This window comes from Colobus angolensis, unplaced genomic scaffold (genome assembly GCF_000951035.1).
Source record: "Colobus angolensis palliatus isolate OR3802 unplaced genomic scaffold, Cang.pa_1.0 Scaffold155, whole genome shotgun sequence".
In the NCBI taxonomy this organism is placed as follows: Eukaryota; Metazoa; Chordata; class Mammalia; order Primates; family Cercopithecidae; genus Colobus; species Colobus angolensis.
This window is the reverse complement of record NW_012114655.1, coordinates 3,887,795-3,912,738: the sequence shown is the minus strand read 5'-3', so window position 1 is coordinate 3,912,738 and position 24,944 is coordinate 3,887,795. Positions and strand designations below refer to the sequence as shown.

General features: G+C 41.2%; 1 protein-coding gene across 3 annotated transcripts in view; it reads left to right on the top strand.

Moving 5' to 3' along the window:
- The window catches only part of SPIRE1 (spire-type actin nucleation factor 1), a 220,503-nt gene that overhangs the window by 176,100 nt on the left and 19,459 nt on the right, over nt 1-24,944 (top strand). For all 3 annotated transcript variants that reach the window (XM_011936632.1, XM_011936633.1, XM_011936631.1), the window contains 3 exons: nt 4,666-4,838; nt 18,965-19,055; nt 20,448-20,590. In XM_011936632.1, the coding sequence (XP_011792022.1) occupies nt 4,666-4,838; nt 18,965-19,055; nt 20,448-20,590 (407 nt within the window). The remainder of the gene's footprint in view (nt 1-4,665; nt 4,839-18,964; nt 19,056-20,447; nt 20,591-24,944) is intronic.

Below are 24,944 nucleotides of genomic sequence, written 5' to 3'. Positions count from 1 at the left end.
AGAGTTCTAGTATATTCTGTATGTGAATATTTATTGAGTATCTTCCAGCTACAAAGCTAGTTTCCAACTGTTTTTAAATCTTCTGCTTATTTGTGTAGGTATGAGACGTGACTATAATATTTTACAATCACTCAGTTACCATTTTTGACTGACCACAGAAGAGCTTTTTCTTTTTTCTTTATTCACTTGGAATTTTTAGTTCTTCAGCCATTTGCAAAGTGACCTTGTAAAAAATTTGGTCTGGAAAATAAATGCAGAAACATAGTAATGTATATGTCACTACTAATCCCCAAAAGTTGGCAATACATTGCAGATACTCTATACATTACAGATACTCTCTCTTTTTTGAATATCTACAAAAGATTCTTCTATTAGTTGGACCACAATAAGGAAGGGAGTGGTTGGCTGCCTAAACACATTGGCTATTGGCTAATCTAAATTAGGCACACATTGCTGATTTTGACAATATGCATGCTCACACACCTCATGTATAGGTATGTTGTGTGTTCTTGTTCTTGCAGCCTATACGATGGGTTCTGTTTGGAAAGAAAATTCTTGGTACTTAAATTTCTTAGTGTAAAAGGGTAGCAGAGAATTTTTATTTGGTTTCACTGCTTATCATTTGCTGTAATTTATTTCATGTCTTCGTGTACTTTGTGATTTCCTAATGCTTCGTTCTTGATTTCTTGTGCTGCTTTTATGTTTTTCATTGTTGCATTTTAACTATTAATTAAAATTTCCCAAATTATAAATAGAAAAGATTGATTCATTCTTCTAACTTAAATGCAAAGATTGGGGTGCATTTTCTGAGTTAGAAAATGAACAAACTAGTGAGAAACATTGTAAACATATAGTGTAGATGATAACCCTGAACTTAAGTACAAGATAATGAAGTATATTCTACTGCTTAAGTATATCTTAGAAATATTAATTACTAGTGAAAATCTTAATCTATTCAGCATCACTTATGGTAAGTATAACTTGTTTTTCCTATACAAATATTAAGTATATAATTTATATGTCAGTCACATTTCCTCACACTAAGGCAGTAGACACATATTTAATATCATGGGTATGCATTTTAGGTTCTAAACCTAAGGTATGTGATTTCTAAAGCCATATCTAAATATTTCACCTCTTAAATATTTTGATTACATATAAATATCACCAGTTTTTTTTAAGAAATGCCATCTTATGTACAAGAAATACAAAGCCTATCCAAGTGTTTTGCTTTTCTCATTTGATACATTAAAGTAAAAATGGTAATTTATTCATTTAAACAGAAAGCTATAGTAATCAAACTTCTTAAAAATACATTTTCTGGGCACAGTGGCTCACATCTATAATCCCAGTACTTTGGGAGGGTAAGGTGGGAGGTTTGCTTAAGCCCAGGAGTTTAAAATAAGACCAGTCTGGACAACATGGCAAAACCCTGTCTCTTCACACACACACAAAAATACTAAAAAATTAGCTAGGCGTGGTGGCGCACACCTGTAGTCCCAGCTACTTGGGAGGCTGAGTTGGGAGGATTGCCTGAACCCAAGAGGTCAAGGCTACAGTGAGCCATGATTGTGCCACTGTACTCCAGCCTGGGCAACAGAATGAGACCCTGTAAAGTTCAATTAAGTCTTTTGCAGATCTGTGGTATGAGATAAAATCATTCAGTGTTTAGATCATCCTGAAACCTGGCTGTTATGTAACCCATTTTTTATTAATTTAGTTTTTCTCAAAGCTTTGAATTTAATACAGATGTTTTCTTTCACTACTCTCAGTCAGTTAGCTAAAATGACAATTATCAATCTCACAGCACAGGGTTCAGGCAATTAAAGAGCTATTAGACAATTTCTCAAATCCCCTGCATTGAGAATGAACTGAACTCAGGGCAGCCACTGTCATTTGACAGCATTCCCTAAACTTCAGTTCATATACCATCTTTATAATTTTCTGCCAGCCTTAAGTGTCACCAGTACTATTAAAAATTTTTAATCTGTCATAAACAACTTTAAACATTTCTTAAACAGTAAAATCATGGATCTTAAAATACAGTATTTTTTTCTGCAGCAAAAAAATAGAGTATTTTTTTTTTCCATCACATTAAAATAAATATGGGCTGGGTGCGGTGGCTCACACCTGTAATCCCAGCACTTTGGGAGGCTGAGGCGGGAGGATCACGAGGTCAGGAGATTGAGACCATCCTGGCCAACATGGTGAAATCCTGACTCTACTAAAAATACAAAAAAGTTAGCTGGGCGTGGTGGCGCATGCCTGTAGTCCCAGCTACTTGGGAGGCTGAGGCAGGAGAATTGCTTGAACCCAGGAGGCGGAGGTTACAGTGAGCCGAGATCGCGCCACTGCACTCCAGCCTGGTGACAGAGTAAGACTGTCTCAAATAAATAAATAAATAACTGCCAAAACTATTTGAGTGTTCCTCTGTGCAGTGGTATGCATGCAGTGCTGTTCCTAGGGAAACTCTGGCTTTGTCGATTGGAAATGTGGGGCCAGCGTGGAAAGCTGGTTGTGTTTCTCTTACTATGATAACTCTAATTATAATAATGAGAAAGTGACCTGCTGCCAGGTGAATGGCGGGAGCCTCTGTGAGTACATGGCTAGGAAAGGTAGAAGGTGTGTGCGTTTGAAATATTTGTGCTTTCTCTTAGAAAATTTCTACAAAATGTCAACAATTCTATTTCTCATTATATCTCCTTTTAGAAGATTCCTACAAAATATCAACAATTCTATTTTTCATATCTCCTTATTAAAATATTTATTTTAAGATTTTTACATTTATAATTTGTATAAAACCTTGCTGCTTTTTTCCTTTTGTCCCTTTCAGCGCTCCCCACCACCATTACCAATTCTTTATTTGTTCTAGCTATGTAATGCCTGGGAAGGTAACAATAAAATAAATGCATATGTTGTCAAGTTCTTGATTAAAAATTTTATGTAAAAAGATAATGGACAGCTGTTCTTCCTTCTTTCCTTTCCCCCTCCCTTCTCTTTCCCTTTTTTTCTTTTTCTTTTCCTTCCATTATTTCTAGCTTGTTCAAACACTTCAAAAATAAGCAGAAATCATAAATATTAAATAGGATATATATCATTTGTAATAATAAATAATTTACATGTTTCTTATAAATAATGTCAGGGAAAGCTGCACTAGAACACACTTGTATACCACATGTTTCCTGGAGCTCTACGTCTCATACTTAAGGTGTGTCAATATTACTTGCTTGGGGGGAAATATCCTACTATAAACAGCACATTGTTGGGGCAGGGGTTGTTCTTTTTTTTTGAGACACAGTCTCGCTTTGATTCTCCTGCCTCAGCCTCTTGAGTAGCTGGGATTACAGGCGTCCACCACCACTCCCGGCTAATTTTTGTATTTTTAGTGAAGATGGGGTTTCACCATGTTGGTCAGCCTGGTCTCAAACTCCTGACCTCAGTTGATCCCACTGCCTCGGCCTCCCAAAGTGCTGGGATTACAGGCATGAGCCACCATGCCGGGCCACATTCTTGTGTTTATAGTAACCTCATTTACAGTGCTTTCCCCTCTAAAAGAGCATCAGTCTTTTTCACTTTAGTACTTAGCATGCCCTTTGCCCCATTTACGGCAGCCTTGCAGACTGTCCACATGCAAAGAGCAGTCGAGTGTGCTGGTCTATAAATTGCATCATGCAGTAACTGCTCTTTTTCACTTCTAAATACACTGATTTTATAGTTACTAAATTTAGCCCATTTTTAACTCTTCATTTGAAATACTGAAGAAAAGTAGTTCCATTTGCCTTCGAGGATTCCAGGCTATGGTACCAAAAAGCAGAGTCAGTACTGAGAAAGACTCATAGATCAGCTGTGGCATGACACCATAGTGCCACTCTGGCCGAATCCATTTGAGCCTTAGCCTATTTATTCACCAACAGAGATAAATCAGTATGAATAATTGCTAACATTTATTGTTCACTGCCTGTACTAGGCACAGAATTTTATATGCAATTATTAACCTGTTTAATGCTCACAACAAGCCCGCCTCTGTTAGTATCCTCATTTTCAGACGAAAGGAGAGCAGATAGCAGTAGAGACCCACACCGTCCCCATCACACCACACCGCAGACTGCTTCATTATCTGTCATTTGTCGTATTGCCTTCTCATCCAAATTTGAGCTCTTAGTAATATTAATCAGACACATCAGAGGAAGTGTATCCCAGACTTTTTGTGTTCACATTAAATATGTTTATATGAATATAGATTAATAGCCATTTTTATTTTTAAACCAAAACATTTTCAGATCTTACAGCCATGTGTCTGGTCAGGCTTTGTGTGTGTCCTGTCGTATCATCCGTGTATCACGAGATCCTTAGAGGCTGTGAAGTAAAGTAGCTTCTGTCAGCCCCAGTTTCTTCATCTGGAAAATAAACAAGTTGGAGTCAGTTATCAGTTTTAACTCTAAAATTCTCATCTACAAATATGAATATGTAATTATTCATTTTAAAGTTTCCTTTAATTGAATTTGACAGTTAATATCCAACCAGAAAAAGTTTTCTGTACATAGACAAGGTGTTACTGAATCAAGCCTCTGTGTTTTTGTGTGAAATGCTGTGTTACCTGGTATGCTTCCAACACAGATAACCTGTCTTGGCTCAAGAAAAGGTAAGCTTTTGCTTTCTTACCAGATGTAACTCCCCCTGAATCTACAAAGAATCTTATGGAGTCATCTATGGTGAATGGAGGTTTGACATCACAAACAAAAGAAAACGGGTTAAGTACTGCACAACAGGTGCCTGCACAGCGGAAGAAGCTCCTCAAAGCCCCAACTCTGGCTGAACTGGACAGCTCTGAGTCTGAGGTAAGGCCTCAGTTCACACAGCTTGACTCCAAGATGAGGGTGCTTAATGCTCTCTGACCCAGTTTACTGATTATCTGGCTTCGGTTGTTGCTTAATCTCTTCTCATTTTTCAACCAATAAAGCTAGGATTAAAATTAATTTGATTTGCAGGAAATTAAATAGTAGATTACTTTCTGTTATGAGTAAAGACCAATATAGTGGCTGTAATTTATAGAATACTAAAATTTTTGTCGGGCATGTTGGCTCACATCTATAATCCCAGCACTTTGGTAGGCCAAGGCAGGAGTATCACTGAGCCCAGGAGTTTGAGACCAGCCTGGGCAACATAGCAAGACCCTGTCTCTATAAAAAATTTAAAAATTAGCCATGTGCAGTAGCACATACCTCTGGTCCCAGCTAGTTGGGAGGCTAAGGCAGGAGGATTCCCTGAGCCCGGGAGTTCGAGTCTGCGGTGAGCTGTGATTGCGCCACTGCATTCCAACCTGGGCAACAGAGTGAGACTATGTCTCAAGAAACAAAAAAAGAAAAAGAAAAAATATATATATATATACACACACACACACACATATACAGTCTTAAATTGTAAGTGGGGTTAAAACAAGTCAACAGTTTTCCAACTTATATTACCTTAATGTCTTCCCATTTGTTTGGGGAACAAAAAAATAAAGTTAAGAAAAACATTTTGCATAGATTCTTCTCCCTCTAAAATCCACACACTCATACGTAGGACTGTTCTTTTTGTAATCATAATACCAACAGATAAAATTCCAAAAAAGAAAATTCTAATAGTATTCTCCAGATTTCATCTTCCACCTACTGCCCTTTGTGGAGGGGGAAAGATCTCATATCCTTCCTGATGTCAACATCCACCTACATGTAATGCTTCCCACACCCATCTCAAGTTCCTATCTGCAGTATCAGTATTGTATACATCATTGCCTGCTGGGTCTCCACTGCCCCTTCCTCAAAATCAACTTAGGTAAAATGACATTCTCTTCTTCCCTCCCTTCTCCCTCACCCACTTGCCAAATCACACACACACACCCTAGCTACATATGCATGCACACACATACACACCCTAGCTACACATGTACACACACACATCCTAGCTACACACTCACATACATACGCATCCTAGCTTCATGCACACAGCCTAGCTACATATGCATGCACACACACACACATACACACCCTAGCTACACATGTACACACGCACATCCTAGCTACACACTCACATACATACGCATCCTAGCTTCACGCACACAGCCTAGCTACGCACGCACATGCACACACACCCTAGCTTCATACACACCCTAGCTTCATACACACCTCCCCTAGCTGCACATGCGTGCGTGCACACACACACCCCAGCCACGCACATCCCCCGGCTTCACACAAACCCTAGCTACACACATGCACATACACACACCTGCGTGCATGCACACACACTCCCTATTTTCTCATCTTCTGCTTGCTATCCTAGTTGCTGGCTCCATCCAAGGTAGAATCTGAGGAATTATTCTTTAATTCTCCTCTCATTGGTCTCCACCCCATTCTAAGCAATACCAATAATAATGTTGCTACTGAAGGTTTTTCAAATATTAATAACTAAGAAATACTCGTATTACCAACGTCAGTTGGTCACTCTCTCTTACTGTCTCTTCAGTCTATCTGACTTTTCTTCTTGGCTCCCTAAATTCCATCTTGCACTCACTGCTCTTTGTAACTCCTGCTTAAAACCTTCGGAAGGCTCCCTGGCACGTACAGAACAAAATTTACATCCCCTGATCACACGCCTGCAGACACCTATGGCCTAATGTCACACCTTCCCTGCCTCTGGTTTATGCCTCAGCCACGCACATCCATTCACTCTTCCTGCACAGCCCATCGGTGCTCAGCGTGGTGGTTAGCCGTGTCTGCAGTCTCCCCTCATGTCCTTGTCAGAGTCAGCGTGGCCTCACTTTGTCTTAGGAAGTCTCCCAGATACCGCTAGCCTGCCAGGACCCCTTCTTTGTGATTCTGTCATAACCCATTCATCCCTCTGTTTCGCTGGAACAGTTAACACCCTGTCTTGTAATTATTCACTTATTTCTCTGTCCCACCAGAGTACATGTTCCCTCAGAGGAGGAACCATGATAAATTTACTTTATATCTCCAGTTTCTAACACCCAGTAGACACTAAAATATTTAGATAAATTCATACTAACCTGTAAGAACAGCGATTTACATTTTAAAAGCATCTAGCTCAGATATCTAGACAGAGCTCCAATTCGGGAGCCACTCCCACATGTGGCTATTTAAATTTAAGTTACAGTAAAATTAAATAAATGAAGAACTCAGTTTCTCAGTCATGGCACTCAAGAGCCCGGGAACCTCTGTGACCATGGCTACACAGATCACACTCCCTTCACAGAGAGTTTGGTTGGGTGGCACCAATCTGCAGCTGCCAGGAACCACCTTCCTGCACCCCACAGGCCTACTTTTAACTCCTTTTCTAGTCCTCTTCCATCACCTCATGAGGCACGACCACACAGCAAGGCATGATCAGATAAATTTGCAGCCTCTGTAACCTTCTTTGTGGTCTTCTTTTTGAAGATAAAGTGGTAATGCCCCAAATCCACATCTTGAGATGATTTGCTAGGCACGCTATTCTTAATCAAAGAGAGGCCGTTTTCATCAGTTAGATTATGAAACAAGCGATAAATTGCCGAAAAGAGAAATGTGAGATCTGGATTCCAGCTACCTCTGACTTTTGTCACTAGCTACTGGTTTAAACTTGGATGAATCATAGTTCTTAAGTCAGTGGTGGTAGAAATCTCAAAGATTTATGGAACAGAGTGAATGATCTTAGACAAGGGTATGGAAATAAGCATATTCCTCCCTTCCTCTTCAATCTAAAATTGATATTTTTAAGTATAAGAAAAGAGCAAAGGTATTAAATGTGGGAATGTCTTATGTTCCTTTTTAAATATATATATATATAATTCCTTTTTGATATACATTATATATATTTAGAAGTTTTTAAATTCATTTATATGTGTGTGTGTATATATATATATATATATATTTTTTTTTTTTTGAGACAGAGCCTCGCTCTGCCACTCAGTCTGGAGCACAGTGGTCCAATCTCTGCTCACTGCAACCTTGACCTCCCAGGTTCAAGCGATTCTCCTGTCTCAGCCTCCTGAGTAACTGGGATTATAGGTGCCTGCCACCATGCCCAACTAATTTTTTAATATTTTTATTAGAGATGGAGTTTCACCATGTTGGCCAGGCTGGTCTCAAACTCCTGACCTTAAGTGATCCACCTGCCTCAGCCTCCCAAAGTGCTGGGATTACAGGCGTGAGCCACCACGCCCAGCCAAAAACTTCTAAATGATACTCAAATGTTAACATTTAGAAAACACAGATAAACCGAAGTCTTTATTTTTAATCAACTGTTTCAAGTTTGGGGTTTGTATTAAAGTTTTAATAAACTTTCTATTGATGAGACAGTAGTTCACTTTAACAGTGGTAGACGAATTGTGTTTATTCTAAAACACTCTATTAACATTAGCTGATTTCAGATCATCAAATGGTTAAAGCCAGCTCAGAAGAAGGTCTATTGTAAAGCCATTTAATGAACTGACATTTATATGACATGAATGAACACCTGGAAACTCACACTGGGTTTCCTTACAGTGTGAATCAGTAAAGAACAGTTCTCCATGTCGCACCTGCCCTGGGCCCGCTCAGGGTGTATGGACTGGGTGCTGGAATGGACACTTGACCTTGTCAGCCACCAGCGTATTCTCCCTCTGATGAGAGGAGCTGATTCTGTGATCTCTAGATCTCTTCCAGTTCCAAAACTTGGTAGCTCCAGAAGTGTGAAACTGGAAAAGATGCTGAGGAATTCTATCTATTCCTAAACCAAGATTGACTTACCTCTGGTCATATTTGCTGTCTTACAAATGGCCACAAATACAGAGACTGTTAAATACATCCCATGTCACATTGCAGGGGTTTTTTCATTCACATCTTATAGTAATTTTTTGTTCTCTACTTTTTAGTGCATTTTAAAACTCTTCTCCTATTCTTTTCACCAACCTCTTTTTTTTTTCCAGTACCACTCTGTTTTTTCCAGTCAAATATTTATTGAATGCCTTCAGTAAGTACTAAAAGTAGAAACAGAAATATGGTCTTTGCCCTCCTGTTGTTTATAATTTAAATAGAATATAAAAAAAAATACCTCAGAATCATTCCAAGTGCTTAGTGAGCACAGTGTCTGCCAGACACTAGTCTGTGTAGAGTGTGACTGGACACTATGGAGGTCAAGAGACTGCAGAGGTCAGTTCAGTCAGTGAGTAAACACCACAGGGGCTGAAAAGGCTGGAGAAGCCACATGGAAGAGTAGTAGGACTTAGGTTTTAGAATGAGTATAAAAGACGGCAGAGGGCTTTCCATTTGGTTGTGGGATGTGAGCCGGGCTGTGCCACAGCATGTTGATGTATTTCTCCCGTGCCTTCCCAAGAGTGGAGATGCAGTCTTACTCAAACCTCTGCTCCTTACTGCATGTCTGGCATCTGGTGGCTCTGCTGACTTGTCTAGTGAGTTCCTGGCTGACGTTGCAGCATGAGCAAAGACCAAGTGAAGACTCAGGGCTGTAGAGGACAGTAGAGAACAAATAAAGGGCACTCTCGAAAAAGGTTGACTTTATTCTTTTTTTCTTGCCTCTCAGTTGTATCACCTGTTTCCCCATTTTCCCTCTCCTCCTCAAATTTAATGACTGGCTTCCAAACATGGTTTTTTGGGGATTTTTTTGAGATGGAGCCTCACTCCATCACCAAGGCTGGAATGCAGCAGAGCGACCTCAGCTCACTGCAACCTCCGCCTCCTGGGTTCAAGCAATTCTCCTGCTTCAGCCTCCCGAATAGCTGGGATTACAGGGGCCCACCGCCACACTCGGTGAATTTTTCTATTATTAGTAGAGACAGGGTTTCACCATGTTGGCAAGACTGGTCTCGAACTTCTGACCTCAGGTGATCTGCCCACCTCAGCCTCCCAAAGTGCTGGGATTACAAGCGTGAGCCACTGCATCTGGGCCCAAACATGTTTTTAAGTGCCAAAACATTTTCTTCACACAAGACTTACACAGAAATACAGTGTCAATCAGCTAGAAATGGAGATGGAGACTAGAGCCTTCCCCACCCACCACCTCCCATTCTTCTCATCCTCAGAGCCTCCTGAAGGCCTCATAGAGCAATGTGAAATTTCTTTTCCATTCCAAGAGGGAGTGGCCCACTACTGAGTTAGTACTCAGCTGGTACTGAACTCACCAATGGAGTCCACCTGCCTCTGCTGCCCTTTGCATGAGCCTCTTTGCCCACCCTCTGTAACGAAATCCACAAAACAATTGAAGGAGAGACCAGAATTTCCCCTTGAGGAGGAAGCAGTGACACTTCCAACTGCAAACTGAACACTTTATTCACCCCTGATATAGGAAATGCTGTCATGTGTATGTAAATTTCACCTGTTAACTTATCAGGACTCATTCTAGCAGTGGTTTGTTTTTTTTTTTGGTTTGTTTTACATTTAAATAAATGCTTTCTAGCCACCAAAATATCTACTATATGGTAAACTCTGTATATATATGATCTTATTTAATCTCCTTTTCCATAGAGACTCTATATTCTTCCACCATTCCGGGATATCACCCGTGCTCCCCTGCAGAGCTTTCATTTGATGACATTGTCCACCAGAAATTTCTTACCACCCATTATTGTCTTTGGGGTTTAACTTAAATGTGGGTCCAAATTATCACACAGAGCAGTTTACTGTTTAACCCTAATTTAGTTCTGAATTGCTTTGTAATCAGCTAATATATTATTGTAGATCAAATGCTCATGAAATTAGAATGATGCTAATTATTTACATTATCAATTACAAACTCAACTGTTTTATATAAAAAGAAAAAACTCCTTAATTATTTTAAGAACAAAGACACAGACTTGCTTTTTAATTAACAAAATATGAGCAATTTCCATTTGATTAAATGTCCTTTTCCATCATGATGCCTGATAGCTGTGTGGTATTCCACAGTAATAACCTACTGTATTTTATTTACTCAGTCCTCTATTTTTTAACATGTAGGCTGTTTCCAGTTTTCTACCATTATTAAGAGCAACACTATTGTGAACATTATGTTTTCACTTTCATTTTCCAGTTTTCTGCCATTATTGAGGGCAATACTATGCTTTCATTTCTCAATTTTTTCTACCATTATTGAGGGCAATACTAATGCTTTCGTTTCTCAATTTTCTCAATTTTTTTTTTTTTTTTGCCAGAACCGAATTTTCTGAGTGAAAGAATGCACATTTGTGTAGCTTTTGATACATATTGCTAAGTGCCTTAAAGAAAGCTGTAAGAGCCAGGTGGGTGGCTCAGAGCTGTAATCCCAACACTCTGGGAGGCCAAGCCAGTCAGATAGCTCGAGATCAGGAGTTTGACGCCAGCCTGAGCAACATAACAAGACCCTCATCTCTACAAAAAAAAATTGGCTGGGCATGGCGACTCACGCCTATAATCCCAGTACTTTAGGAGGCCGAGGTGAGTGGATCACTTGAGTTCAGGAGTTTGAGACCAGCCTGGCCAACATGGCAAAACCCTATCTCTACTAAAAATACAGAAAATAACCAGGCTTTGTGGTGCATTCCTGTAATCCCAGCTACTTGGGAGGCTGAGGCAGGAGAATTACTGAACCTGGGAGGTGGATGTTGCAGTGAGCCGATATCACACCACTGCACTGCAGCCTGAGCGACAGAGTGAGACTTCATTTGGTGCACACCTGTAGTCCCAGCTACTGGAAGGCTGAGGCAGGAGGATCACTTGAGCCTAGGAGTTCAAGGCTGTGGTAAGCTATAATCATTGCCACTGCCCTTCAGCCTGGGTGACAAAGCAAGTCCCTTGAAAAAAAAAAAAAGACCAGCCACAGTTGCTCATACCTGTAATCCCAGCACTTTGGGAGGCTGAGGCAGGCAGATCACGTGAGCCCAGGAGTTCAGGACCAGCCTGGGCGACATGGCAAAACCCCATTTTTACTAAAAATACAAGAACTTAATCTGGCATGGTAGCACATCCCTGTAATCGCAGCTACTTGCAAGGCTGAGGTGGGAGTATCACCTAACCCCAGGAGGTCAAGGCTGCAGTGAGCTGTTTGTACCACTACACTCCAGCCTGGGTGGTGAAGTAAGACCCTGTCTCCAAAAAAAAAAAAAAAAACACTGGGCATGGTGTCGCTATGATGGTTATTTTGTATTGAGCTAACCCTGTGTTAGACTTTCACTGTTGCTGGGGGTTTTTATTGTTTGCGTTTATTATAGAGACAGGGGTGTTGAACTCCCAGTCTCAAGCATTCCTCTTGCCTTGGCCTCCCAGAGTGCTAGGATTACAGGCATGAGCCACCATGCCCAGCCTATGTTAGACTTTAGATATAAATCAATTTGTCTTCACAAAGACCATAGATAGCAGCTATGACCCTTGTATAAAAGATAAGAAAACTGGCCATGCGTGATGACTCACACCTATAATCCCAGCACTTTGGGAGGCCAAGGTGGGTATATCACTTGAGGTCAGGAGTTCAAGATGAGCCTGGCCAACATGGCAAAAACCCATCTCTACTAAAAAGACAAAAATTAGCCCGGTGTGGTGGTGTACACCTGTAATTCCAGCTACTTAGGAGGCTGAGGCATGGGAATAACTTGAACTCCAGAGGCGGAGATTGCAATGAACCAAGATTGTCAAGATTGTGTCATTGCACTCCAGCAGGGGTGACAGAGCAAGACTCTGTCTCCAAAAAAAAAAAAAAAGAAGAAGAAGATAAGAAAATAGACACATGAAATGGTTGTCTACGTTCGAAGAGTTAGTAAATGATAAAGTTAGATCTGAAACCCAAGTCTGTCTAACTCTGAAGTCCATGTGTCTCATGAACTTGCTAGTGTTCTCACAGCACATGAGAATGCCTTCACTGAAGAGAAGAACAAAGGTTGGGCGTGGTGGCTAACGCCTGTAATCCCAGCACTGGGAGGCCGAGGCAGATAGATCACTTGAGGCCGGAAGTTCAAGACCAGCCTGGCCAACGTAGTGAAACCCCGTCTCTACTAAAAATACAAAAATCAGCTAGGCGTGGTGGTGCATGGTTGTAATCTCAGCTATTTGGGAGGCTGAGACAAGAGACTCGCTTGAAGAACAAGAGTCTAGTGTCAAAAAACAAAACAAAGCAAAAAACAGTATTTTTTTTTAACTGGAAGGGGCCTTAGAAATTTTGTTCAGCATCATTACTTTCTAGTGAAAAAACTGAGCCCCTAGCCAGGAAGAAACTGAGTTAGAAAAGCCACACAGTTTTAGTGACAGATCCCCTATTAAATTAGACCCCTCACACCCAGATCTTCCTTCCATTACTGTTTGTTCAGTTCCCAGAAACCTAACTTCAGTGTTTCTTGTTATCTTTAATAACCTCTGCTAGCCTGTCTTGGTAACTTTTTTTTTTTTTTACTGAAATATGAGTTTTGATTGTAGCCATATCAAAGCTTCCAGTAGGAAAGCTAAGCAGAGGAGCTGTGTCTGAGCCCTCCTTGAACCTCTTTTCAGAAGGAGGAAGATTTCCATTCCTGTTAAGTGAGTTAGGTGCCCAGACTGGCCCCTGAGACTATACTCTGGCAGTATTCGGCGCCAGTGGGCCCTGGAGCAAAGCAGCAGTGCAGGAGGCTTTCCTGCAGCCACGGTTCTGAGCTCGAGAAGCCCTAACTCCGTGAGGATCAGCCAGTCACTGGGATCAGATGAAAAACAAGCAGATTTCGGGAAGCAGGCCAGGCAGTAGAAGAGACTGATATTCTAGAGATGTCAGAGACCCATCAGAATTCCCCAGATAAACAAAAAGTGATTAGGCAGTGGGAACAGACACGAGAGGCTACACAGCAAACAGGAGTCCGTACACGCACATGGATGTACCCACGCATATGCCCACATGTGTGTGCACACACGCCCTTCTCTCAGGAGACCTGACCTTCAGAAGTTCCCTGGCTGTCCTTATGAGCGTCTAAGTTACCCGAGATAGACTAGCACAGGTTAGTGTGATTCCTCCGGGGCAAGAACTGATCCCAGAGAAGATTCCTTTTAAGCAATCAGAAAATTGTGTGCAGCTGCCTGTTGTGGGTATTCAGGGACAGTGGACCCTTAACACTTCTCGGGGGGCAACGTAAAATTTAAAACAACTCCTTCTATCTGTAACATTTCAGTATATTCTATGTGCATTGGGTAATCAAGGTACATCAGATTCTAATGTCAACCCTTAGTTATTTCCTTTTTGCAAAACATTTTAAAAAAATTAATATACTGGCCACACATGGTGGCCAATATGAGATTATGCCTATAATCCTAGTACTTTCAGAGGCCAAGGTGGGAAGATCACTTGGGGTTAGGAGTTCGAGACCAGCCTGGGCAACATAGCGAGACCCCCCATCTCTACAACAAATGTTTCTTAAAAGTTAGCTGGGCGTGGTCACGGCACATGTCTGTAGTCCTAGCTACTTGGGAGGTTGAGATGGGAGGATCATTTGAGCTCTGGAGGTCCAGGCTGCAGTGAGCCATGATTGCACCACTGCACTCCAGCCTGGGCAACAGAGTGAGACCCTGTCTCTGATTAACTAGTTAATTAATGAACATAAAAACTGAATATATTGTGTGTTTTTCTTGTGTTATTTTTAAATCTTGAGTATATGCTTTTTAAATAGAGAATGTACCCTCTGAGTGCCAAAATCTAGTGCTCCAAATGTGCCCTTCTTCCTTTTGCCTCAGTTGCATCTATAAGAGTCTCATGAGATCTCATAAAGTGTATATGTGTGTATATATTATATATAATATATAATATATATAGAGAGAGAGATATAAAGAGTAAGAGTGAAATAAAAGTATTCAGCATTATTAGGATTTAAAAAAATCAGAATGTGGCTGGGCGTGGTGGCTCACATCTGTAATCCCGGCACTTTGGGAGGCCGAGGAGGGAGGATCACTTGAGGTCAGGAGTTTGAGACCAGGCTGGTGAACATGGCAAAACCCCATCTCTACTAAAAATATATAATTTAGCCAGGCATGGTGGCGCTTGCCAATAATCCCAGCCACTCTGGAGGCTGAGGCAGGAGAATCGCTTGAACCCAGGAGACAGAAATTGCAGTGATCTGAGATCACGCCACTGCACTCCAGCCTGGGTGAATGAGCAAGACTCGGTCTCACAATAATAATAATAAATAAAAAGATTTTAAAAATGAAAATGTTACCTTTAAATTCACCTAAACTGAAATTTTAATTCCCCTAGAACCATATCTGCAAATTTTTAGTGTTACTTTAAAAGGGAGATTCAGGAAAGACTTTCTTAGACTTACTTTCGAGACAGGGTCTTGCTCTGTCACTCAGGCTACAGTGCAGTGGTGCGAACACAGCTCATTGCAGCCTCGACCTCTTGGGCTCAAGGGATCCTCCTGCCTCAGCCTCCCAAGTAGCTAGGACCATAGGTGTGCACCACCACACCTGACTATTTTTTTCTTACTAATTTTTGTAGAGACGGACGCTCACCATGTTGCTTAGGCTAGTCTCAAACTCCCGGGCTTAAGCAATCCTCTGGCCTCAGCCTCCCAAAGTGCTGGGATGCAGGTGTGAGCTACTGTGCCTGGCAGGAAAGACACTCAGTTTCTATTTACATTTTTGACCTGGAGAGGACTATAAAGAACATTCCACCCAACCACATTTTCTAGATAAAAAAGATTCTGAGAAATGCTGAGTTATGCACCCAGGTTCTTCTGATTGATTAGAGTGAAACTGGCTCATCTGGGCATAGTGAAGCCTCTAAGTTGCTTTGCTTCTTCAAAGGACTTTCAGGACCATCAAACATTGAGTAGTCATTTTAAAGATCAGATGCAGTGGTGGAAAAATCCAGCTTTGAGGTTTTATCGGACTTCACTGAGAATAAAGTCTGAACAAGAGAAAAGAGCTGCTTCCAGCAAAGCTTCTCTGCACTGCTCTTCTTGTTTTGGAGGTCAACATGTACCTAAAAAGGACGTGAAATATAAACGAAACATGAGAGGGCTGCATCACATGTACAGCTAGTTGCTGGCATTCTTTGAGCTGAGAGAAGTGTGGCCAGTGCTGGACTGCAGTCGTGTGCTCCAGCTCCACCACTTCAGATACAGATACTTATGCTTTCTCGTGTTTTCAGTTTTCTTTAGAATTTTAACATTTGTAGTCATAAAATTATTGATCTTTTTAATTTGCTTACAAAATGCTTCATTCTGACCAGTTTGCTTATTTATAGAGCCATTTTTTTCTCAGAGATAGTTTTCTTATAGAATTAAGTGTGATATTTTCATTATACAGAATTTAACTCTAACTGGTTTCCATCCTGGAGTAAAGAAATACGATCTAATTCTCCCTTAACACCAGCAAAGGTAACAACATGTAAAATTAGACTTTAAAAATATTTCTTTTTTTTCTCTTTTTTCTTTTGAGACGGAGTTTCACTCTTCTTGCCCAGGCTGGAGTGCAGTGGCATGATCTTGGCTCACTGCAACCTCTACCTCCCGGGTTCAAGTGATTCTCCTGCCTCAGCCTCCTGAGTAGCTGGGATTACTGGCGCACGCCACCACGCCCAGCTTATTTTGTATTTTTAGTAGAGACAAGAATTTCTCCATGTTGGTCAGGCTAGTCTCGAACTCCTGACCTCGTGATCCGCCTGCCTCAGCCTCCCAAAGTGCTGGGATTACAGGCGTGAGCCACCACACCCAGCCGACTTCAAAAATGTTTCTAGTGAAGGTGAGCTGAAGCGTGTGAGGCACAGGGATAGTTTCTGCTGTTTTAATCAAGGTAGCAGATAATTATTTGGGAAATACTGCATATGACTCCTTTGTTCCTTTTCCTAAGAGATACTCTCTGCTTTTATTTCCTTCTGACCTTCTGTAAACAGAAAAAGATTGTTTTAATTGCATGCTAGCTTTTTTGGAGATTAGTGTGACTGACTGCATCGTATCCGGGATAGAGGCTTTGCTTACAATGCTTGATTTGGTCTTCATGATAAGTCCCAAAAGTGTGGAGGTCACTATTTAAACTTTTTTGGGGTTTTTTGGTTTTTGTTTTTTGAAACAGTCTCGCTCTGTCGCCCAGGCTGGAGTACAGTGGCATGATCCTGGATCACTGCAACCTCCGCCTCCCGGGTTCAAGTGATTCTCATGCCTCAGCCTCCCAAGGAGCTGGGATTACAGGCGCCTGTTACCATCCAGCTAATTTTTGTATTTTTAGTAGAGACAGGGTTTCACCGTGTTGGCCAGGCTGGTCCTGACCTGAAGTCATCTGCCTGCCTTGGCCTCCCAAAGTGCTGGGATTACAGATGTGAGCCACCACGCCCAGCCTAGCCCTTTTTTGTTTGAACTATGTGGTTTACGTGGGCTTTTTTTCTCCCTGTTATTTAACCAGACATATTGTATTGTAGCTTACTTGAAACTAATGATTTCAGCAGTAGGTTTTATGTGAGGCCAGTGTTTGGTGAACAGCTAATTCTTAAAAGTTACTTTATGCTGGGCTTAATACCTAGGTTACAGGTTGATGGGTGCAGCAAACCCCATGGCACACGTTTACCTACGTAACAAACCTGCATGTCCTGCACATGTATCCCAGAACTTAAAAAAAAAAAAAAAAAAACAATAATTTTTTAAATTAAAAAAAGGTCATTTTAGCTAAGAACATCAAAAATTTTTCACTGTTTATCTCACATAGTCATGAGTGAATATATTTGCCTAATTTTCTTCATTTTGTATTTAAAAATATCTATAGGCTGGGCATGGTGGATCACACTTGTAATCCCAGCACTTTGGGAGGCCGAGGTGGGTGGATCATGAGGTCAGGAGTTCAAGACCAGCCTGACCAACCTAGACATTTTTCTTTTTCTTTTTCTTTTTTTTTTTCTGGGACAGAGTCTTGCTCTGTCACCCAGGCTGGAGTGCACTGGTGTGATATCAGCTCACTACAACCTCTGCCTCCCCAGGTCAAGCGATTCTCCTGCCTCAGCCTCCCAAGTAGCTGGTACTACAGGCATATGCCACTACTCCCAGCTCATTTTTGTATTTTTAGTAGATACGAGGTTTCACCATGCTGGCCAGGCTGATCTCGAACTCCTGGCCTCATGATCTACCCGTCTTGGCCTCCCAAAGTGCTAGGATTACAGGTGCGAGCCACGATAGCTGGCCCACAATGTAGACATATTTCTAGACTCATATGAGATTTCATGAGATGTTTATGTTTTTCATCCATTCATTCAGCAAACACTCATTACTTACTAAGTGATGGGTCTGGTACTGGACATACCTCAGTGAACAAGACAGACCCGGCATCTGCTCCTATGGGGCTTGCAGTGTATTACTTTTATAAATGTATTAAACGTTTCCCTAATAATATTAACCACTGTTTTATTATGTGCCAGGTAATGTGGTAAGCATTTTGAATGCATTGCCTCATTTAATCTTTCTAATAACCCTGTGGAAAAAGTGATATTAAATACCCTCTTTCACAATGATGAAACTAAGATAAGAAACATGCTCCGGCCAGGGGCAGCGACTCACACCTGTTACCCCAGCACTTGGAGAGGCTGAGGTGGGAGGATCGCTTGAGCTCAAGGCCAGCTGGGCAACATAGGAAGACCCCGTCTCTACGAAAAATGTAAACATTAGCTGGGTGTGGAAGTGCACACCTGTGATCCTGGATACTGGGGTCTGAGGTGGGAGGATCACTTGGGCCCACAAGGTGGGAGCTGCAGTGAGCCAAGATCACACCACTGCCCTGCAGCCGGAGCAACAGAGTGAGACCCTGTCTCCAAAAAACCAGAAAGAAGTATGCTCAGTTTCACATCATTCTAATCAGGGCAGAGCCAAGGCACAAACCCAGACCTGTCTTGTTTTAAAACCTCTTCTAGTTTGTCTTCTGCTTGCCTTGAACCTTTGACGTAATTTGGTGCCTCATGTTAAAATAACTGTTTAATAATAAAATGTTATTAAGTGGCATGAGAGCACACATGTCTAAGAAATCAGTTTCTCCACCTGTGTTTTGCTCAGGAAGAAACCCTGCACAAGTCGACCAGCAGCAGCAGCGTGTCTCCCTCTTTCCCTGAAGAGCCAGTCCTGGAGGCCGTGTCCACAAGGAAGAGTGAGTAGTTGTGGTGCTGAGAACTGTAGCCGGATATCTTATTACAAAACACACTTGACCTGGAGCAAAGATCCCAGAGTGCCCTGTGATCATTTGGGGTAGAAAGAACTAACCCAGGCATTTCACTGATCAGGAGATGAAATGCTGATTTTCCAAGTGTGGCGTCACAGCAGACCTCGGGGACGTGTGACAGAGCAGGCAGATTTGTGTTTATGAACAGCAGTCATGGGAAATAGTATAAATCAGTTGTGTGTGTGTGCTGTTCTGTTTTGTTTTAGGTAGATTACCTCCTTGGCTAAATTTAAACCGGAAGCCGAAAACAGCCATATGTATTATCACTCCACCAACCACCCACACACACCCATCTCCAAAAACCTGTGTAGGTAGTGAAAACACCTTTGTAACTTTTTAGGAGATAGATTCTGAACACAGATATCTAAAGTTAAGGGATTTCTAAAGGCTTTTAATAATCCTTTTCATTTATAAGAACATTATGAAATATTATATATTGGCTTGATTTCTCATACACAAAAATTCTTTCAGTAGTGTTTTTATTATTTACACAGGTTATATCAAAAACAGTGGTTGCTGACTAGTTATCCACAACTGGTATTTGGCCAGACCCATTACATATCATAGGGACCCAACTGAATCACATAATGGATTTCTGTATCTTTGCTTGACTGTGGAAATTATATCTGTGTTTTCCTTTAGTGGTTTCTCTTGGTGGGACAGTCTGAATAGATGGATCATATGTAACTTTGTGTTGACTCTCACTCTTCACACCCACTACATTGAAGCAGCTCTACTTTGTAGACAGAGTAGGAAGAAGCACTAAATAAAACTCTGGCACCATAATTTATTTCTAATGTTCTCCTTATGTTTTCAAAATGTGAATCCAGAACCATTCAGACACTAAAGCATTCTCCTTTTAAACACTGTCTTAAAATATTACTAGACAGAGAAGGATAATGATACAATATTAACATCAAAGCTGAAGCTTCCTTTTTCTGTTTAAATACGGTTTAATGTAAACCTAAGGACAAAATGTCTTGGTAAACATGTAGAAAGAAGGGTTTTCCTTGTTTTGTCTTTAAAGAGTAGAATGTAAAAAAAGGGTACACTTGAGAATTTTGGTATGATTTGGGAATCTTTCTGGCCACACCTTATATTTTTCCTTTTTTCTTGCTATTTCTGTAGCAAGTTTACTTTGCAAAGATTCTTCTGTAACAGCCCTCAGAGTCTGCTCCTAAGGGTTACCATTACCATCTTAAAATATCTATCCAATGAAATAAATAACTCATCTTTGAATACAGTGTTTGTCACAAATGTCAACGGGCTTTGTGTCAGAAAATTCACATGAAGTTTTATTTCATTTGGTTGAATCTTTAGAGCCTCCCAAATTCCTACCCATATCATCAACACCCCAGCCAGAGAGACGGCAGCCGCCCCAGAGACGACATTCCATTGAAAAGGAAACGCCTACGAACGTGAGGCAGTTCCTGCCGCCTTCCAGGCAGAGCTCCCGCTCTCTTGTAAGTACAGGAAAGACTTCGTAGTAACTTAGGGATCAGCTAGAAGACCTAGAAGAATCCTTAGCTTTCTTACGAAGATGATAAGGAGAAAAAACTTGCAAAAGTTAGAATGAACTTTGAATAATTTACTTGATAGCTAAAGAAAACAAAACAGCCAGGCATGGTGGCTCATGCCCATAATCCTAACACTTTGGGAGGCCAAGGTGGGAGGATTGCTTGACTCCAGGAGTTCGAGACCAGCCTGAGCAACATTGTGAGATCCTGTCCCTGCAAAAAAAAAAATAATAATGTGTGGTAGTGCACACCTGTGGTCCCAGCTGCTGGAGAGGATGAGGTAAGAGGATCACTTGTGCCCAGGAGGTTAAGGCTGTAGTGAGCTATGAGCGCACCACTGCACTCTAGCCTGGGCAACAGAGTGACACCTTCTCCACACTCTATCCATGACTTAAATGAAACTTGACCAGTGTTTGTTCATTTTGAGCTCTTTTTTTTTTTTCCAGAAAATTTATCAATGGTTTAAAGTATGGATTATTATTAGAAAAATGCTTTCTTTCTTTTAAAGGCTATTAATCCATTTAAAAATTGTTAAAAATTGACCCAAAAAACTCTTACAAAGTGACTACAGTAGATGATCTCATTGAGACAGAAGTACAAAGCGAGGGAGAATTTTGATCCCTTAATAACTACTGTACATTGTTTTCTAGTATGTTTTGTGATATTTGGGGCCAGTGGTGTTATTTTGGTTGAACTGGCCAACAGTTTTTGCTGTTTTCCAGAGACTTACAGGCTCTTCTAGTGGGTGCTCATTTCTCAGCACGGTGGGCAGCACACAAGTGTCTGCCAGGAGGAATTAAGAGATCTCCCGGCCAGTGGAGGTCTCCAGAGACTCTTCTGTAGCCCCACTTGGCTTCTGAAGTATTTGTAGGCAAGATGCACAGCTGTAATTAATATTCTACCCACAGTCAAATATCTAATGTGTTTTCAAATATTAATGAATGAAAAATAATAGAATATATTGAATACATAAGTCCATTTTTTTAAGGCTGTGACGAATTATTAGAGTTTCAATTAAAGTAGTAACAGATGGGAGATAATGCGGTTATTGTGACGACAAGGATTTTGAACAGAGCTTAGAAGGCGAATATTTGGTCATTCATCTCTAGTCCAAAACAGTGCAGTTAAAGAACTAATGATTTTATGGCCATTCCTGATAGGATTCTTCTAGCTCCGGAATAATCACTAAAACACAGCTATTTGATTAAATATAGCCTTGTCAGTGATTTACCAACAGGAAAACAGAAAGATTCAAACTAAAAAAATCTAAAGACTTGTTTTCATGTAATAAGTTGTTGCTTTTACCAAAATATAGGGCTATTATCACAACTTTAAAATACGTAAGAGGGGCCAGGCACAGTGGTTCACACCTGTAATCACAGCACTTTGGGAGGCTGAGGGAGGAGAATCGCCTGAGGCCAGAAATTTGAGACCAGCCTGGGCAACTTAAGAAACCCCTGTCTCTAAAAATTTTTAATTAAAAACGTAGTTAGATGTGGTGGCGCATGCCCGTCATCCCAGCTACTCAGGCTGCTGCAGAGGGAGGATCCCTTGAGCCTAGGAGTTTGCTGCCACAGTGAACTAAGAATGTGCCACTCCACTCCAGCGTAGGTGACAGGTATGTGTGTATGTGTGTATTTGTGTGTGTGTATATATACACATATATACACACACACACACACACATATATATATATATAGGTAAGAGGGAACTTGTGGTTTTTTTCCATAAGTCTAATCATTAGGGTATTCTCTTCTTCACTCAGCTTTTCCTAGAAGTCAGTCTGTCATTCAGCTGGTAACTGGCCTTTATGTGATCATACAGTGTCATTATTGAGGTTAGACTTAAAGTTTAAAATTGTCAATGTAAAGGAACTATCAGATTAGCTAGAAAGTAGTTTCAGCTTATAGTAGAAATTATGCTAAGACCTTCAGCTGACACCAAAGGCCAATGAACGTGTCTGTTTCCTGCTAAAGCAGAGCTCTTAGTGCGTGCTCGGTCAGGCTGTGCACTGTTTTTTTGTGGAGCAGGAAGGAGAGCACAATAAACTAACTTGCAATCACTGAGGAAGGTCTCAGCGAGCAGGCAGTGGGAGAGCCCCTCTGGTCAGCACTCAACAGTGGTCAGATTGAGGGCAGGGAGCAGAGTCCACGCAGGCCTCCGAGCACCAGCGGAGACAAAACGAAATTATCTTTCTTGCTAATAGCTTATCTTGGGAAATCCATAAAATCATACCTTGTAGTAACGCCCTGTAGCTTGGTAAGTATTGTTTTTATAAGTGTAATTAATTTTAAAATGTAGCTGCATTTTAGAAAACAAAGAATCATTTTGTATTTGTAACTCCTTAACTGAAAATGGCAGGAGTGTTTTTATTGTTGATAATTTTTTTTTTTTTTTTTTGAGATGGAGTTTTGCTCTTGTTGCCCAGACTGGAGTGCAATGGCGCGATCTCGGCTCAACACAACCTCCACCTCCCAGGTTCAAGCCATTCTCCTGCCTCAGCCTCCCAAGTAGCTGGTACTACAGGCATATGCCACTACTCCCAGCTCATTTTTGTATTTTTAGTAGATACGAGGTTTCACCATGCTGGCCAGGCTGATCTCGAACTCCTGGCCTCATGATCTACCCGTCTTGGCCTCCCAAAGTGCTAGGATTACAGGTGCGAGCCACGATAGCTGGCCCACAATGTAGACATATTTCTAGACTCATATGAGATTTCATGAGATGTTTATGTTTTTCATCCATTCATTCAGCAAACACTCATTACTTACTAAGTGATGGGTCTGGTACTGGACATACCTCAGTGAACAAGACAGACCCGGCATCTGCTCCTATGGGGCTTGCAGTGTATTACTTTTATAAATGTATTAAACGTTTCCCTAATAATATTAACCACTGTTTTATTATGTGCCAGGTAATGTGGTAAGCATTTTGAATGCATTGCCTCATTTAATCTTTCTAATAACCCTGTGGAAAAAGTGATATTAAATACCCTCTTTCACAATGATGAAACTAAGATAAGAAACATGCTCCGGCCAGGGGCAGCGACTCACACCTGTTACCCCAGCACTTGGAGAGGCTGAGGTGGGAGGATCGCTTGAGCTCAAGGCCAGCTGGGCAACATAGGAAGACCCCGTCTCTACGAAAAATGTAAACATTAGCTGGGTGTGGAAGTGCACACCTGTGATCCTGGATACTGGGGTCTGAGGTGGGAGGATCACTTGGGCCCACAAGGTGGGAGCTGCAGTGAGCCAAGATCACACCACTGCCCTGCAGCCGGAGCAACAGAGTGAGACCCTGTCTCCAAAAAACCAGAAAGAAGTATGCTCAGTTTCACATCATTCTAATCAGGGCAGAGCCAAGGCACAAACCCAGACCTGTCTTGTTTTAAAACCTCTTCTAGTTTGTCTTCTGCTTGCCTTGAACCTTTGACGTAATTTGGTGCCTCATGTTAAAATAACTGTTTAATAATAAAATGTTATTAAGTGGCATGAGAGCACACATGTCTAAGAAATCAGTTTCTCCACCTGTGTTTTGCTCAGGAAGAAACCCTGCACAAGTCGACCAGCAGCAGCAGCGTGTCTCCCTCTTTCCCTGAAGAGCCAGTCCTGGAGGCCGTGTCCACAAGGAAGAGTGAGTAGTTGTGGTGCTGAGAACTGTAGCCGGATATCTTATTACAAAACACACTTGACCTGGAGCAAAGATCCCAGAGTGCCCTGTGATCATTTGGGGTAGAAAGAACTAACCCAGGCATTTCACTGATCAGGAGATGAAATGCTGATTTTCCAAGTGTGGCGTCACAGCAGACCTCGGGGACGTGTGACAGAGCAGGCAGATTTGTGTTTATGAACAGCAGTCATGGGAAATAGTATAAATCAGTTGTGTGTGTGTGCTGTTCTGTTTTGTTTTAGGTAGATTACCTCCTTGGCTAAATTTAAACCGGAAGCCGAAAACAGCCATATGTATTATCACTCCACCAACCACCCACACACACCCATCTCCAAAAACCTGTGTAGGTAGTGAAAACACCTTTGTAACTTTTTAGGAGATAGATTCTGAACACAGATATCTAAAGTTAAGGGATTTCTAAAGGCTTTTAATAATCCTTTTCATTTATAAGAACATTATGAAATATTATATATTGGCTTGATTTCTCATACACAAAAATTCTTTCAGTAGTGTTTTTATTATTTACACAGGTTATATCAAAAACAGTGGTTGCTGACTAGTTATCCACAACTGGTATTTGGCCAGACCCATTACATATCATAGGGACCCAACTGAATCACATAATGGATTT